This window comes from Coturnix japonica, chromosome 1 (assembly GCF_054131305.1).
Source record: "Coturnix japonica strain WE chromosome 1, WE-NBRP24, whole genome shotgun sequence".
Lineage (NCBI taxonomy): Eukaryota > Metazoa > Chordata > Aves > Galliformes > Phasianidae > Coturnix > Coturnix japonica.
In genome coordinates, this window is record NC_140663.1 from 103,542,018 (window position 1) to 103,560,875 (window position 18,858).

An 18,858-nucleotide genomic window follows, 5' to 3' on the forward strand; every position below is an offset into this window, starting at 1 on the left:
GCTAAGAATCTCTAAAGTTTTCAGCTCTTCATCCTCTTCCTGGGTGATAGCTGATGTGACATGAAAGGTCTGCATTCTGAGCTTATGCCATAGAATCACAGAACAGTTTGTGTTGAAGGGACCTCAAAGCCCACGCTGCCATGAGCAGGACAGTCCCCCACCAGCTTAGGCTGCCCAGGGCCCCATCCAGGCCTTGAGAACCTCCAGGGATGGGCACCACAGCTACTCTGGGCAGTTGTGCCAACAGCCTCTGAAATCCCTCAGTCTCTTCCTTGTCTTGTTTCTGGGGGATGTTCCCATGCTGCCTGCAATTTTGCTCAGCATCTATCTGCTTTGGTAACACGAGGCCAGTTCTAAATTGCTCAGAAAGCCTTTAATTTGTAAGGCAGCAGAAGCAGGAGAAACAGTCTTTTCAGAAAGAAAGCAGTAGCCATGAATGTCCCTGCCAGGAATTGCATAATGCAGTATTCTCAAAGAAACCTTGATGCTTTCAAGTGGAAAAAAAAAAACCAAAAAACCTAAGGTGAAGACTGTAACTCCTTTGATTAGCTCAGTGGGACTTGTCACTAGGTTTCTGCTTTGCGCTAAATTCAGATGAAAGAGAGTGAGCCCTGTGCTGTCCTTCAGAGAGAGACCTGTGAATCTGAACCCACTCTGTTAGCTTGTAAGAAGCTGAGTAAAAGGCAGAAGAGTGCAGGGCACACCTGCCTCCTGTTTCAGGCAGGAAAAGAGGATCTCCACTCACTTCTCACAGAGGCTCTGACAGCATCTTCCTGTGCAAGCCTCATTTACCTAGCAGCCTCCAATGAAATGAGGTAAATCACTGCTAAACCAAGCGGTTCAGTGCATCACATATAAAAAATCAAAATGACATGACAGCTGTAAGGGACTTGTTCTCTGACAGCTCATTGTTTCTCAGTGCAATTTGTATCTGGGCAAAGAAGGTGTGAAATGTAATTGCAGAAACGTGGCGGTATTTTATACAGATAGCTCACAGATAGTATTCTACACAGTTGACCACACAGGGAATGATTTAACAATGTGAAACCGAACAAAATCTTGTTACAAGTCCAAGAGTATATAATTTTCCAGTAAGGATTACAATATTTTCAAACATGAAACTTATTAAGTGGCATAAATTTAGTTACCAAAAAGACGAATTTGTAGTAGAATGAACATCACAAGTATGTGACTCTTATACCTAATCTTCTGATGTGCACTAAAAACAGAAATCACAAACCTACAAGAATAGCCATAATCTTCTATGATAAAGGCTGGTAGAAAAAAAAAAGACTTAATACTTACCTGATGACAAAGATGCCCTAGAAACTGCAATGGAAGGTGTTCCAGATGCTTTCCTACGGTGCTTCTTTACTAAATCTTCAGGTACACTTTCACTTGCTGGAATAATCATGCCATTTTCTGAGCCTGTGTCCTGCCCAAGAAAAAAGCACATCCCAGAAATACAAAAAATGAACTTACCATCAGTCTAGAAAAGCACCATTTCTGCTAATTTCCAGAAACCCAGAAAGCTTCTTTAGCTCCTGGACTATAACTGAACATATTCAGTTTACTATTCAATCTGCACCGCTTAGAGCAGATCATGCATAAAATTTGCAAAAAGTTGCAATTTGTGCATATAGTCTGAGCTTACAACTGAAAAATCAGAGTAATGCATCAGGAGGAAAATTAAAAAAAAAAAACCAACAAAAAAAAACCAACTATTCAATGCTAATTTAGCCTAGAAAATAAATAAAATTAAAAAAAAAAAAAAAAAAGAAGAAGAAAAACTACTGGCTTCATAGCAGCATAATTTAAGTCAGGTTAAAACTAAATGGACTTGAACTAATTAAATTATGATAGCATAATTCCTTATATAAATTCCTTATAATTCCTTAAATAAAGCTAGTATGCTTGATATTATGATGGGGTTTTTTTGCCTTCCTGTAAAGGAGTAACTAACATCAACTGCGTCCAAACTGAATAGATTTGTCTTTTTCAATCACATCTAATGTGCTTGAAATAAAGTCAACCTGTGTGCCGTCAAGAATATAAAAACAAGTATTAACTTATTTACAGCACCCCTTGTGCTTCCCACCTCGGAATCTGTAAGTCTTTATGCAATTCTGGATATCAGCAGCAATTTTTAGACAGAAAAATGCCTGCCAAACCAAAAACCACATCACTGACAGAGCACGACAAATCTTGCTCTAGTAGAGACCTTCTCTGGTCCCAGCAGAATTATAGAAGAAACAAAATCTTCCCCATCGGGCTTGTCCTTCCTGAGCTACAAATTGATCTAACAGAGCAGACACCAGCCAAGCTGTCTTGCTTGGTGCTGACTCCATTTGGTGTCAGCTCTACATCAGTGAACTTACCCTGCTGTAATCCACAGTCATGCTGCGAGTGCTTAGTGCCGGTGACCTTGGGAGGGAAGCTATGGAAGCGCTGCTTCTGCTTGCAGGGCCCATGGCCCCTCTCAGATGGCCTGCAGCTGCTTCTGTATCACTGCTGTTCAGTGAAAGAGTGCTTCCTCTGGGAAGGAGATAAGAGTAAAAAAGCATTATTGCTTCCAGCAAACCACAGAACAAAATTTCACTGATAACAGCTTATTGGAATTACATTGCTCTGGATGAACCATGTCATCCACTGCAAGGAAACGGTCACATAGAGAGACAAACATAAGCTGGGGTGAATCAATTATATCATGCCCACATCTGTTTTCAGCACCTCCGCCAGAGGTGTGAATAGCCTGAGCAGGCACCTCTTCTCCAATTGCTTCATTGCCACATGTTCGTGTGACAGTATACGGGCATCTCAGCAGAAGGTGTGAGGCCTCCAGCAGGACTTCCCACACGGGGAATGAGCTGCCTCTTATTTTGAAGAAAAACTACCAGGATCTGACAGTTCTGACCACTTCTACCAACACTATCCCTAGGAACTCTAAAATCCTCAGTTGTGCATTTATTTTCCTTCCTTTCAGAAAAAAACAATTATCCTCCCTCCTGCTGGAACAGCACCGTCCTATTTATATAATGGTATGGACTCATCACCCAAACTGGCAGATCATTTCAACCAGACCGAAAAGTGACAAAAAATAATCGGTGATCACCATACCCAATTGCTATCTAATGCTGCAACAGACAAGAGTTTCTTCCATGGGGCATTTTCTGTTAGGAAATATTGATCAGACCATGTGTTAAAGTGCTACGAAGGCTAAGCTGTTGTACTCTCAATATTTATCACTTTTTAACTCTTGAAAGAATTAAAATGATTTTAACATTTATTTTTAATGTTTTGAGTGGAAGCCCTACTTCCATTTGATTAGCATAAAGAATCCAAGTTCCTGACTCATCTGTCCTTCCCTCTTCCCCTGCAAACATCATTCTGATATTTTCATTTTCCTTCACAACCTAGGGAATGCTAACAGAGCTTTGCCAGACAGTAACAGCTCTGCATACAGTCCTATTTACTATTTCAAACAATTACTGATAAACAGCAACTGATGCAAGCACCACAGCCTTTTTCATGCAGAAAATGCAGCACCAGAGGACAGTGGTAGTGCAATTTTGCTGGAGAAAATTATTTTGTATCTTAAAGCATATTTTCTGCTTGCTTAATAAATATTTTAGACCTGCAAGCATCTTCATTGTGCTACACATCTGAATTTCACCTCCACTTTAGCTTACCATACCACATTATGTTAATTGCAGTAAAAATCTTCTCTACAATAACCAAAATTTGTATCAGAACTACTGCTGAACTGAGAACAAATGCTCAGCTCCTGTCTTCCCTTAGCAGGGAACACAGACCACATTGGTACAGTGATTAAAAACAAAAAATAGAGAGGAAAACTGAGGAAAACTCCAAAAACTACTGATGTTACATAAAGATAGACTGTCCATTATTGAGAACATACAGTAACCTTTTAAACTATTACCATCCCATTTCTTGTATCAACAACAGTAGATTATTCATAATAAACTCACTCTCACCCACATGCACTTCAAATAATTGCAGTACTACTTTTCAATCAGATGAATCAGTGATCAACAAACCCTAAAAAATCTGGTCTGGTTGAATTTTAATCCTATGTGCTCACATAAAGATGTGCCTTTGGTGCCAAAAAGTCAGAAAATCAAAGTGTCTGGCTGTCGTCTGTATTTTGTCAAAGCTCTTGTATTTCAGTGCACACTTAATTTCTAAGTCTGCCACGGTCGGTTGCCAAACTGCACTGAGTAATATCAATAAAGAATAAAATTTGATTTTTGTTCTATGTCACACCACTTTTGATAGATTGCTTTGTGTTATGAAAGCTCTTGTTACAGATTTTTTCCTCACTCTGTAAACTAATGTATATCAACAGAAGTGTTCAAAGTCACACAGGACTGGGATAACAAAGAATTCAAAATGTGTCATGAGAGATTCTGTAGTCATCAGCCAGAACAAGCCCTTGCACACCAGATCATAGAATAGCTTGGGTTGGAAGCAACCCCAAGGATCATCACATTCTAACCCCTCTGCCGTATGCAGGACTGCCAATGTGCACATTTAATACTAGGCTAGGCTGCTCAAAGCCCCATCCAACCTGGCCTTCAACACCTCCAGGGACAGGGCATCCACTACCTCCCTGGGCAGCCTGTTCCAGCACCTCACCACTCTCTCTGTGAAGAACGTCCCCCTGAAATCTAATCTAAACCCTCCCTGCTTGAGCTTAAAACCATTCTCCCTTGGCCTATCATTATCTACCCTTGTAAAGAGTTGATTCCCCTCCTGTTTATAATCCCCTTTTAAATACTGGAAGGCTGTGTCCAGACCTCTGTGCTAATTTCAGACCTCAGGGCTAATTTTTAGAGAGAGGCCCAACTTATTTTATACAAATATTATGTAGACAACCATGAAAGAAGTTGTTATAAGGTGATTATACTATGCATTTCTACATGGTAGACCAGACCTTGGTAAGATGGAGTAGTGTTTGTGCAGATGAATCTGAAATTCCTACACTGTTCACCTAAGGAGTGTCCTGATGCTGCAAACCCGGTTTGTTCAGCTGCAATAACAGTCAACATTTCTGCAGTAGTAGAAGTAAACTAGCCCAAGAGATGAATTCACAGCCCAGGTCTTCCCATTCCCATCTCAGTACAGCTTCTCTTAAATCAAAATGCTCAAAAGAATTTTTATTCTTTCTCAATCTCCCTGCTGGTAGGTGAAATACCTTCAGTTTTGACAATGCTGATAAAAGATGGGGCAACTACAGAAATAAAAAATATGGAGAAACATCTATAACATATTCCCTTAACTTGAAACAGCGATGGAGGGTAGCTTGGGAAGGTTTGTTGTCATTTATAATAAGCACTACTCAACTGTATAAAGTAACAATGGATGAACTAAGACAAACATTCCTGAATGTCTGTACAAGGCAGGAATTTTCATTCCTCTAGAGAAATCCAAATAATCAAATTTCCAATGTGCATAAAATATATGGGTATTCAGTACAGACTACCCAAGTGAACAAGAAAAAAGCTATTTGTTTCCTTTATTTTGGAGGTGAGACAATAGGAATGTTGCATGTGGAATTACATAATGCTATCAGCATAGGCAATATAATAAAGATGGCAAGAATTAGAAATGGAACTCTGCTAGAAATAACTGGAACATAATAATGGAAAGAGAAGGACAAAACAGAGCCTTTGAAAGAATAAAGTTAAAAATGATAATCAATTAAGATATCATTACAAAAGCAAAATGTTAGAAAACAGGGCCTCAGTTCTTCAACATGGACACAGCTTACTGAATCAAAAGCCAGAAAGGAAAAACCAATGCACTGACAGCAGTCACCACCAAAATGTAAGGGAGAAAAGAGGGATGGACAGAGAAATTTTTATTTAGTTAGTTATTAAACATAAGCCCTCCTTGTCAGTCTGTGCTCACTCAGGGCAATCAAAGACAATCCAATTCTGTGGACTGTGGACACACCCTTAGTTCAATTTCAGTGCAAACTGCAACAGATTTCTGCTGCTCACCTCTCAGAACAAAGTGTTGACTTGCTACTCCGCAGGCTTTGGCTTTCAGCTTCAGAGCCTATGCTCCTTCTACCTTCATCTTTTGCATCTGTGATTTCTCCTTTGGTAGCTGCCCTAATGATCTTCCTGATGAAAACAGGAAATAAAAAAGTAAAATAAATACTGTAAAAGTTGCAATATCTTTCCCAGAAACAGCAAACTGGCTGAAATACCACAGAGTGCACATTCTATTCATTTCACGTCTGAGCTAAGGACAACTTGGGATATAACTGTCAACAAAGTCCCAAATCTGGATATCGGTGTGATTCCTATGAACAAATGCAGCATCATATTTAAAGACACAGACTTCAAAATACCACAGAACCACAGAGTAAAATGTCAACTATTTGCTTTGAACTAATAGAGCCCTTTGTGAAAATTCTCATCATTTTACAGTATACATACAGCAAAGAATTTTTTATCAAGTATGTGTCCCCTGAGAACAAGTGAGTGCCCCTCTAAGGCCATGGCCTAGCTGTGGTTATACACTTCATCGGCTGTAAAATGACCACCACCATATCTCTTTATTCACTGTCACACAAAAACAAAAAAAAAACAAAACAAAGGAGCATTGCTTGGCTGTTAAGACTAAATTTGGACAGCTAGAAGATAAAGGAAAAGATGACCTGTAAATGGAAGCAATGAGTATACACAGAAAACAGGCCTTTCTTGAATTTGCTCTCTCAGCAAGTCTGCTTTTAGAGACCCTCTGATATTTCAAATACATATAGAAATAATCCAGCAGTTAAATTGCTTTTTTTTTTTCCCTATTATTTTTATAGCTGAAAGGTAATTACAGTTGCATTTCCTTGGAGACAGCAGTGTAATTACAGGAAGCAGCTTTCAATTGAAGACTCTTTCTGACTCTGGAAAATTTGGGGCTGATGTGGACTGTTGGAGAGTTTCAAAAGACAATCCATTTGACTGCATGCAGCTGTTATGTGATTTATCACTTTCCAAAGCAAAGGCATTACCCTATCTTTCGAGGTCCGCCAAAGATTGATTTATGTCCACTTATGGAGGAGGTTGATATTCCTTTTTCTTCATTCTCTGGGTGTTGATCTTTGAATGTTCTTTCTTCATCCTTACTGGAAATTGTATCTTCAGTGGAGGGGAAAGAAAAAACAGAACAAACAAACAAAAAAAAATCAATACTGAAACACGTAAAGGCAGCAAATATTAAACAATCTGCAAAAATAGGTTTTCGATTTTTCAGTATTAAATGAAACCACATGATAAAATATCAGATGAAAACAGCTGGGAGAGTTCTTCAGTTTTGCTGTTTAATAAAGGAAAAATAAACTTCAAGTAGTTCAGAATGTCTCTTCCTGTCAGCTTCGCTGTTGAACTACACTTCTGAATTTATCACTGGTACTACAGTAAATAATCAAAGGACTTGAAACATAATTTTGCAGTGTAAAGCATTTTCTGTGTTGCATGAAATAATGTGCTCTTAATTAAAATGCATGCTCATTTGGGAGCAGATGGTGCAAAAAATGGCTCATTTTTTCAGATATGTCTATCAAATATAAATATACAGTAAAAAAAAAAAAAAAAAAAAAAAAAAAAAAAAAGACACAAAATTCCAAAATACAGGAGAAAAAAAAAAAACAAAAAAAAAACAACCCACCAAAACCATTAGACACATCAGTCTGACAGTTTCTGAAGTATACTGGTAGTGGAAAGATTACCATTTTGCTAAGCAGTATATCTGCACCAGAAATTCTTGCAATGGCAGTAAACCAGTCCTTCCCCTACAACCTGGCAGTAAGTACCACACTCTTACTGAAAGAAGTAAATGCCACCTCTGAAAACAGGCTACCTAATTACTAAATTCTGTGATCACAGTGACATAGTCATGAGAAGAGTGAAGCATAAGGATTCAGGCTGAACTCCTATTTCTTAATCCAGTGGTACCAGCAAGGTACCACAGCAGCTCACAAACACCTTTGCTTGCTTTGCTCAATCAGGACAGCAGAATGTTTTCTTTACATAAGTACACAGACGCAACTTATTGGAGGCAGGTATCTAGACCAAAGGTACCCCTCCAGTCTCACGTGACATTTCAAAATGGAAATATCATGCATTTTACATATTACCATCACAAATAAGAGAGACACAGATGAGAAATGGCTGGTTAATGATTATGCTTGCATCTTCTACAGTGAAGAGTGAAATACAACACAGGTAAAACACCCTGAGAACACAGTTTGAACGTATTAAGCACATGCAGCAAATCCCTCCATTGAGGTCCCTACCTGGGGACTTGCGCAGGATGGACTGTCTGACAACATCAGTTCCAAGATTTGACTGTTTGAAGCGCTTTGCTCTCTCTTCAAAGAACCATTCTCCGGTCACTATCCTTAGTTGTCTGTATGGGGAGAAAAAGACAAAAAGCCAATAAATGCAGTTCTTCCACATGTCAGGGATGTTATGAATTAACCAAATGTCTCAGGTTCAGAGTTCAGACAGAGCTTTTGCCTTTGCTATTGTTCTGGATAATGCTGGTTTTTCTGGAGGTAACTGGAAAGATTTCAAATCCTTCTGCCTATATTCAGAAAAAGAAAACTTGCACGGTCATTCTTGTTTTCCTTTGGTATGTTTTTGATGCTAATTGTCAGCATTTCGTTGAACAAGTTTCATTATATTGAAGCATCCCCACTTCTGTAGCCCCACCACGTATGGCTGACGGCAAAAAGCTACCAATTACAAATATTCTAAATGGATGAATAAATAAACACATACAACCACTCAAAAAATGATTTGGCTCCAGGCATGTTCCTACTTACTTTACGTCCAGAAAAGAAATCATTTAGCCTTCCTGACATGAAAATTTCTACAGATGGATTTAGAGCACTGATCAATATCTTAAAATAAATAATCCAAATCCAACACATGCACCACAAATGAGGCAGTAGAAGGTTACCTACCTACCTTACTCATTGCATATTTCCGAAGTCAACATCAGGTATTTTGTATTCACATTTAGTCACTATGCAAGGTGCAAAATGAAGTCTCTGCATTTCCACTCACAAATGTTAGATTACTTTTTTTTTTAGATATGAACACTGGAGATATTATATTAGAACCCATATGGTATGAAAAACAGTGTTTTTTTTTTTTCAAACATGTATTTTCACAATTCATTTACAGCATGCACTTCCCTGTGCAGTTATTTTTATGTCAAGGTTTACTGCAAGCTTAGTGCTTCGTATCACACCATAAAACTGTCACACCCTCAACTATACCAGCATACTCTAGTACAATATGAATGATGCATTAAATGATCTACTTGGTTCACTCATTTTTCCCTTGGTTACTCCTAGGTTTGACCACAAAACTCCCCAAGTGTCATTTTCCCTTTGGATACAGGCTTCATTGCCACTGCAGGTGCCCAACATCCACCTTCTGGAAACCATCTGTAGTCAGCCAAGTCACTTGGAGCAAGGAGAGAGGCCTCAACTTTTACATTGGACCTCTGTCCTTAACATAACCAATATCACTTCTGCCTTGGCTTCCCATCCTCTCCTAGCAGTCCCTGTTTTGCAAAAACATCCATACCTAACAGATTCTATAAAAACATCACATTTTAATGAAATGGGGGGGGGGGAGGAGGGGAATAGAAAGCTCTGTACTTTTGACTTTTTAGCATACTAGTATGGGATGGGACACATGCAAATGTATTTTTCCTGTATGCTGATCAATTCATAGGAAGGCTAGTGTTCACATCATCTTCACCATTCACGGATTGCAGGAATATCTACGAAAATAGTTTTTGTTCTACATGAACGGAAATTATTTCAGATTATATGACTGACAAAGTTTCTGACTTGAGGTTTCAATTTCATAATCGCACTTGACATTCTGAAATCAAAACTGAAGAGCAAAACCCAACCACCTGACAATGACATTATTTTCATGCATGTATAGTTATGACAAAGTCAGACTGCCTTTCCTACTAAGATAGCACATCTTTCTTCTATTTTGATACTGAATCTAAATTAGCCATTTCCATCTAGATAATTGTTCCAGTGGGAAGAGAATCAAGAGCAGATACATGGCATTACCTCAAATCAGTGCTCCCAGATCTGTTTTCAGTTGTTTTTAAAATGGATTTTGAAATACATGGTACGTGCATGTATTTTCTTTCCTTCATCACTTAGCACACAGCATACAAACTTAAAAAAAAACACGTTTACAAAAGAATATATATATATTTAGCCTGATCTTTTTGGTTGTATGACAGATGTTAAAACCAGTAGCTTTAGAAAGAAGGAACCCAGAGTTATAAATTTTAACGGTAGCAATTTTTACTTGATTGTACTTTCCTATTCTCAAAACATCTAGGAAAATGTTAAAGAAAATCACGTCCAAGTAGCCATGTTTAGTACAAAATACTGTAGGTACTTGGTAAACTCCTCACGTACTTTAATTAGTGAGCCATATAATCACATATTTGTGTGAGCAGGAGTACACCTCATGGTGTCATGCTTCTTCCTCTCTGATCTCCCTATAAACACATTAACTTCATTAACACATTGCTCAGCTTTCAAACAACAGAACCCATAGCCTGTCCCTACCAACAACTTTGCTTATTACTTTCCACTCTCATTTTTGGAAGACACTTCAGTGTTAAGCGGCCAATTATCAACATTCTGTTTAAGATGGAAATTCCCAACTTTTCCTTTTTCTACAACATAAATTAATTCCAGAGTATTTCTGATATGCTGTGAGACTCTTAAATAGAAATTTGTGGTTCTATTAAAAGAAGTCAAACTTGCCTGGAAGCTGGGGTAGAAGGAAATCTGATGAACACTTTTATTCTAAAGCACTTTAAGTATCTATTCTTAGGCTCCTAATGTGAATAACTCACTACGATACTGAATTTTCATGACACTTTGAGACAGCATAATTATTTCAAGATGAAGATAGGTTTCTCATTACTGCATAATTCTATTGTAACAACTTGAGCCACCTAGGCATTTTATCTTGCTGGAGAATTCAAAAATAAAGGCACTTTTCATATACATCTGGATACAATCATGATGAAAAACACAGCATTAAGATGAAAAACCAGAAGACTGCTTGAAGAAAATGATTTTAGATTAAATGTTAAATTTAAAACAAAAATGAATCACGCTTTAAGATGATACAGGAAAAAATGTGACCTTGATGGTGTCATGGTTTTGTCACCTTTTTATCTTCTAGTGCCTGTGTTTGATAGGTGCTGATGTCCACAGCCATTCCTTGTATGCAAGGAATGGAGCAGAAAATTTCCTCTTTCACCAATTGCACTGCTACACAAAAGGCTCATTTTCTCTCATTAAATGCTACAACATCTCATCTCATTAATAAAGACTATCTTATTCTCTACCCTCAGTGACAACCACAGAATCAGGGAGAAGACTTGGCTCTAGCTCTTTTTGACCTCTGAATAATTAATCTTGCAATTTTTTGTTCTAGCTGATAAATAAATCTGATGATAGAAAAAAACAAGTTACTTTCTCCTTATGGGCATACAAATGGAGTATCTTTCCTCTGTAACTAGAAACTGCCAGGCAATTTAAATAATAAATTTGAGTCTGTTTTTCTTAAAGATCCTAACAAACATCCCTCACTTTTTACATCCAAATTTCTTTCATCAGTTTCACTAAATCTCTCTCTGAAAGTGGTTTAGAATGTATTTAATGATTTGTATTGAGCTTCTCCATCACCATCTGACATTAGTGAAATAGCATTATAAAGTACTAAAGATTATTTGGAGTCATAGAAGAGATTAAGTCAGACTTGCTTACTCCCACATGAACCCAGGCTTTCCAAGAAACACTTAGTTTTGAATGTGTTCCCTCAAACAAGCACAGTTACTATTATATAGTATATTGTGCAGTTTACTGCCACTACCATCACAGTAAGCAGTAGTTAATAAACATTATTGTGGACTATTCCTGCAGAGCAACCAATAATACAGCATCAAAACCAAAGAGAGTTCATGAAGGCCAAGAATCCTCCCCTGTTTTTTAAGAGTCTCACAGTGTGTACAGCATACAGCTGTTACAGTAGTTTCTAGAGTCTATACCGGTGTTGTCTTAAACTTCATTTGTGAAGGTTGCTAAAGGAAAATAAGGGTAAAGAGAATGGAAAAATTCCTAGTAGGTTTTGCAAAGTCATTAGCATGGTAAAACAACTCTGTTTAATGGGCTCAAACTCTGTATGCAGATCAGTGCTGTGTAACAAATAGTTTTTTTCTCCTCCTATCTTTTGCTTCCTATTCATGCAGCATAACTGCCTCTCTTAGCACTGGTTTCTCATTTTCTTGTCCTTGCCTTCTGCCTTTCAATCTTGTCAAAGCCTCTCTTTCTATTAACTTCCTAAATGTAATTCAGAATGCCTAATAATCCCAATTTCCCCTGCTTTTCTCATTTAAGTAAAACAGAGGAAAGCAAAAATAATAGAATTTAAAGTAGAATTATGCATAGTGATTGGATTTAACTGAAACACCCATCTGCAACACTTCTATATTATCCATGCAGAACATAATGTGTTTTGTTAGCAGCATAACAAAGGTTTTACCGATCATTAACTGCCATTATAGTCTTACAAATGTATAAAAACAAAGGACTAAGATAGATATGAATTAAGTAAAGATGCAAAATGTTACGGTTGTCAACACTTGAAACAGCCATGCTCTGCAGTAACTCAGATGCAAGCTTCAGCTAGAGTTCATATTCGAGATGATTGCTAGGACCACTGCCTAGCATGCAGAATGCAACATAACCACATACATTTTGAGATGCAGCCTCATTCACCTTTCAGCCACAAAACAGAACCAACTACCAATGTCATCATTCCTGAGGCAGGTTTATGTAACCTGTTTTTAAAACAAGATTCTGCAGCCTATTCCAATTATATGAATAGCCTTTTTTCATACCACCTACCCTAAAATCTTTTCATTGCAATTCAAGAATCACATTACTTTTCTTACTCAGAGTCAGTATGTAGAACAACCTGAATGCATCCACAACACAAACGCCTTTTGTAGATTCAAAACTCAGTTATTTCACCTTCTCTCTCGCCTAGGCCAAATGTTTCTGACTCCCTCCATTACCCTGAACACACCACGTCCCAGACTAGTGATCATTATTTCCCGCTCAGCCTTCCCCAGATGTCCAACATGTAACATACCACACAAAATGAGGCAGAACACACTGTACAAAAAAGGACTGTATCATGTATTTTGTTGGTTAAATTTCTGCTTGCACATCCTGAGCGATGCTAGACTTGTCCACAGCAGAAAAAAGTGTTGATTCATGCAACTCATGTTCAGTTTTTCATTCAGCGCAATACCCCAATCCTTCCCTAAGGAACTACTTAAGGTTTTTTCCTCATTCTGTGATTCTGCAGCTGTGTTTTTGACAAAGCGATATCTGCATGACTGTAGGGAGCTACCATTTACTTTTTTTTCAAACTGTTTCTCTATATTGTAAGCATGACTTTGAGCCCCAGGCCTGTCCTTTAACATGTCTGCAGCACCTCTCAGTTACTTGTCACCAGCAAGTACAATTGGCAAGCTCATCTGCTCCATCATTTACGTCCCAAACTAAAACACTGAACAGTAAAAACCCAAGGAATATTCTGCTCTAAACCACTGTTTATTTTGACAATGAAATGCCAGCAACTACTCTGACAAGAGAGCTTTGTAGTTCTCCAGGCACGTCTGCAATTACACTGACAGAACTTGTTCCAGAGCACTGTCTCTCTTCTTCATAAACTCACGGGAACAGTCTGATAGGAGCTATCAAAAGGTTCACTGAAGTCAAGTTACAAGACATCTACTCATCCTCTTCCATCCATGAGATTTGTCACCCTATCAAAGGAAGAAATTAAACAGTTTATGACATCATTTGTTCTTGAACCAGCTCTTACTCATCATCCTGTCAGCTCTCCTTAGCTATCAAACGGTACTGTGATCATCTGTTTCAGTATCTGTAGAGAAAATAAAGGTAATCTGACAGGGCCAACAAATTCTGCGTTCCTCCTTCATTTATTTTTAAAAAGCAGAATTGTGTTTGCTATTCTCCTCTCTGTCATCTCACCTAGACCTCATAATGACGAAGTCTGAAGGGCTCAGAATACAGATCACCCCAGAAATTGGCTGTAGCAAGCTACAAGGAGATCAGCCGTGCCTCTTAACAGTTTAACATTTCATAAAATCAAGTGCTTGAGCATGACTCATCTTAGAAGAGGTGAAACAATGTCCTCTGGATGCATCTGCACCAATGCAGATCTTACAGCATCTGCCTAAAAATTTAGGTGTTAGCTTTCTAAAACTGAAGTTTGGAGACATGAACCTTAAACTCTCTTCCCAGCTTCACTGATCCTTCACTGTCTACGTAGACAAAGTCTGACATAACTAGCATTTCAGGCTCACTTTTTGATACAAATTAGAAAAAAACTTTATCTTCCTGATCTGTAAAAACTGAACAAAAATGAAAAAAAACACCAACCAACAAAGCACCAACAACACAAAAAGAACAAGCCCAAACTGCCCCTATGAAATAACCAAAAACTCCTCCTAAGAAATTACCATTTCTTACCCTATTATCATGTATTTTCCTTAGATATGTGATTTCCTTATGGATGTGGGAGTTGAGGTGTAAAATCAAGAAGGTATCTGAACAAGTTCTATTGCATAATGTACCTTTCCTTCAAGGTTATCTTGCTAAGACTAGCCACAAAATTCCTTGTTACTAAATCAGTTGAGGGAAATAATCCTCCAAGTATATATTAAGTAAGTGACTTTGAACATATAACACTGGAAAACAGCGCAGCACATAAAAACACCAGAAAAAGTTTCTTCACTGCATACTGCTATGCATATGCTCTTGTGCTGAGAGGAGATATAACAGTGACACCAGCATGTATTACCTACGGAGAGGTAATCTCTGCATGTATTTATGAAAGCTGCAGAACTTACGCAATCTTGGCACACACTGAGCACTTCCACTGGCCATCAGTTCCCACTGCACGACACTTATTGCAGACTCGAAGTTTGCAAGTCTGGCACAGGTCTCCTCTGTCAAAGATAAAGCCCAGGCCTTTCTGACAGCGAACGCAGACCCTGCTGTTGTCCTGTTGGCAGTGTCGGCTTCCACCTTTCCTTTTCACTTCCAGAAGCTCATTTTTCAACCTCCTAGAAAGAAGAAAATAAAAACTTTTAATTTACAACTGATTTCTGAGTGTTACTTGGGTAAAATTTTTGGAGATTAAGCAATATGTCCATACATACAAATAAGGTAATGAAAAATGTACTTCATATATCAATTGTATTTCTGACACATATGACAAAGAAGAATAAATCCATCCCCTGACCTCTCGGATGAGCAGTCAAGAGGAAAATATGCAGTAGATTAGTGAACGTGACTGTAGCCAGCTGAACAGTTATGGACCACTGTCAAACTATCTTTGCCTGTAGGTTATCAATAATTCAAGTCATGCTGAGCCGAGGTTGAATGCAACTCAAAACTGAGATTTTTCTGCCTCCAGGTTAGGTTAAGAAAAAGCTTTCTTGTAACTAGTGAGCATTTGAGACTGCGACAGGGTAGAGTTTGCCACGAATACTAATGCAGTTCTGCAGTGGCTATTCAAAAACTCTTAAATGTTAGGAAAGTAAAGCAACTAACATGTTAACAGGTACATCATAGCGTAACACCACTTTCTTTTTCTCCTTAAAGGAGAATGTTGGATTAAATAACATAACTTTAATATTATCAGTTCCACCATTGACTCTGCAGGATAAAAATATTTGCATTTAAAGAGCTAATTTAAAAACTGCAATTTCACGGGTGCATGAGTTAAGTCCTTAAGGAGAAAAGAACCGTATGAAGTGTGTAACTACTACTACAACAGCAAAAAAGGAACTTATCTGATGGTAACAAACATATTTATATCTTAAGACATTAAAAAACAAAAGGTTAGGAGGGAGTAGGTGAGTCACCTGAAGAAAAAAATAGACCATTGTAACAACCTCTAAACAATCACAGCCTAGTAGTACCACTTATACCATGGAAAATGAATAACAAGCGCACCATGCGCATGAACTGATTTATCAGCATCCTTTATCCCCCAGTACAGGAACCAGCTGTATTGTAAACATCCAATTCTGCCGTTATAACATTTGAGCTCTCCTTAATTTTAAAGGAATCTAATGAATCATGCAGTTAGACAATTTTAATCTCAAACATGAAATAAGAAGTTGTCCTTATGAATTTCCTAGTAATATTAAAGAGAAGACGGAGTCACCAGAAGTCAAATTAATAAGCTGCTGGAGAAAGAATCCTGTTGTACACCGAGATTTCTAAGTCATCTATTATGATAGCATTTGACAGAAGACAGCTATTAAGAAGAAAACTGTTACGGCCAAGGATAATGGAATATTTTGTCATTCCTCTAACTGTGAATTCATATTAATATCTCTCTCCTGTCTGACAAAATACTGTACATGCACTGGAGAGGACCTTTGTTGCAACTCTGTTTCACCAGACAACCAACTTCCTTTCTTCCCATCCACATAGTGGTCAACAGTGTACTTTAACATAAATCCTCCTTCTTTAAAATACTACTTACAGCCAGCGTTGCAAAAAATGTATGCCAAGTGCTACTATATACTAGTTTGCAGCCATTTTGTGCTTACAAGTCCAAATATACAATCATCAGGTAAACAACATCTACTGTCACTCAAATTTAAATATTTGATCTATTGTTTGCCTGTAGTTATCACCCAGTGTATTCATGCTAACAGATTCTCCCATACCATATTGGAGATTATACCTTAAATTGATTCTGTGGATCTGTTCTGACTGCTCAAGAGATATCATTTTAATAAAACAAAGAGAGAGAAATGCTAACTTACCCCGACAAGAGTTCACACAAGGCTTGTACAACTTTTGGCAACCTAAACACTGTGGGAACAGTGAAGGTAATTATCCAATCAAGCCTTCCTCTTGTAAGAAATCAGCATTTTCTTTAATTGTTTTCTCAGTTCAGCAATTATTACACTGTGGTGTCCTCTCTTCTAAAAGCCTGGCAACTCACAGCTTTGCTTTGTAAACAAGGCTGTCTAGGAATACACTCAAGGTAAGAAAGTAGTGTAAATGTGCAAGTAAGCGTGTCATGTGTTTGTTCTTTGACAGCTTATTAATACCAAGGTGAAGAGTCAGCTCCAAATGCAAAGTGCCGTGACTGTCAGACCCAGTTGCCAGTGTAACAACAGACCTGGAAGGAGGCAGCAGAGCTGCTGCTGGAATAGAGACAAACCAATAAGTAGGCGAATGACAGTTTGTGCACGGACCCTTTTGATTTGGTTTTGATTTGGTTTTGATTTCATGAACTGTTATATCACAGATCTAACGCACAAGGGCTGCTCCAAAAGTAATGCCTCCTGTTTTATTACATTGGCCCTCAACATCATTGGTGGATGTTGGTGGCATGGCAGTATAGGCTGAACCTTCCCATCAATATTCTGTTCCATTTTGTTGCTGCATGACAGGTGGTATCAGAGGGGCAGTCTGACACAGCGGCATCTGACATGGAAGTGCATGTAAAGCAAAGGTGCATTTCAGCAGTGGCAGTAGTGACAGTGGGTCACCTCTGCTGGTGCAGATTTTCAGTGGTGCACCATGCAGGCTCATGCTAATAGTTGGTGAAAATGCAAAACTCTTGGTGATTAGGATGTTGAAAAACAGCGTTTTGTAGCTGAGAATTAGCTGATGTGCTCTATTAAATAGTGTTATTGTGCTCTTTGTATTTGCTCTAGTTTCCATGGAGATAAATAGGAGGCACTGCCTTTAAAGCAACCTATGGAATACAGATTTGCCTAAAAGAAGTTTTAAAAGAACAAAACTTCAAAAATAGCAGAGAGATGAAAAAAACACATATTCCAGTGAAGTAGTCAATTCAGAGTACACTGACTGACAGAGTCTAGATGCAAATTTCTCCCGACAACTCAGAAGGTATAATGATATAATAAAAGAAAACAAACAACAAACATTTGCTCCCCCAGTATGATTAATTTCACTATTTTTATGTAGCTATTTTAGATCTATGTCACTGAATTCTTTTACCTAAATAATCTTATCACTGATATCAAAAGCATTATACAATGTTTAAGGGGGGGGGAAAAAAAGCTATTTTCACAATTAATCTGCAAATTTAAATTTATATTCAAACAAAATTTCCAGTTATGCAAAACACACAGATGTAAAACCGTAACTAGAACTTAGAATTTATTAAAATGTGCTTCTTTGTTGTACTATCAAAGCTGGAACATAGAAAGAGGCCTTGCTGCCTTCTGTGTATTTCTCACATGTATGTGAAATATTTATCCATCCTATAAAAATACAAGAACAACCACCTGCATTTCAGAACGCAAGCATAGGTAGTGACTGTGAATGTAACTCTCAACAATTTCATTACTAGGACATCCTTCTATGCTTACTGTTGCTTCCTCAATGAATACAAAGACCCTTTCAAGTTATTATAGCTTCTGAAGACAAAGAAAAGGAAAGAAAACAAAGAACCAAACAAAACCCACCACTATTACCAACAGAGATTCAGAGTGGAACAGACAGATAAACATTCTTCTGTACAGTGTGCAAGCAAGCATTTTGCCAGAATTAAAAATGCATTAAAAAGAAGGGTTTGTTCTTTTGAAGGTACTCCAAATAAAATATGTAACAGATTGCACCCAATGGAATTCCAAAGACAACACATGTTCCTCTGAAGTACACTCATGAGCCAT

The 18,858-nt window shown here is 37.9% G+C and overlaps 1 protein-coding gene across 5 annotated transcripts in view; it reads right to left on the minus strand.

The window, feature by feature from the left end:
- Positions 1 to 18,858, minus strand: part of SYTL5 (synaptotagmin like 5) — a 68,994-nt gene that overhangs the window by 23,008 nt on the left and 27,128 nt on the right. For all 5 annotated transcript variants that reach the window (XM_015884523.3, XM_015884506.3, XM_085549236.1 and 2 more), the window contains 6 exons: positions 15,037 to 15,252; positions 8,321 to 8,433; positions 7,037 to 7,163; positions 6,024 to 6,149; positions 2,379 to 2,535; positions 1,306 to 1,435 (listed from right to left, as the gene is read on the minus strand). In XM_015884523.3, coding sequence (XP_015740009.2) covers positions 1,306 to 1,435; positions 2,379 to 2,535; positions 6,024 to 6,149; positions 7,037 to 7,163; positions 8,321 to 8,433; positions 15,037 to 15,252 — 869 coding nt within the window. The remainder of the gene's footprint in view (positions 1 to 1,305; positions 1,436 to 2,378; positions 2,536 to 6,023; positions 6,150 to 7,036; positions 7,164 to 8,320; positions 8,434 to 15,036; positions 15,253 to 18,858) is intronic.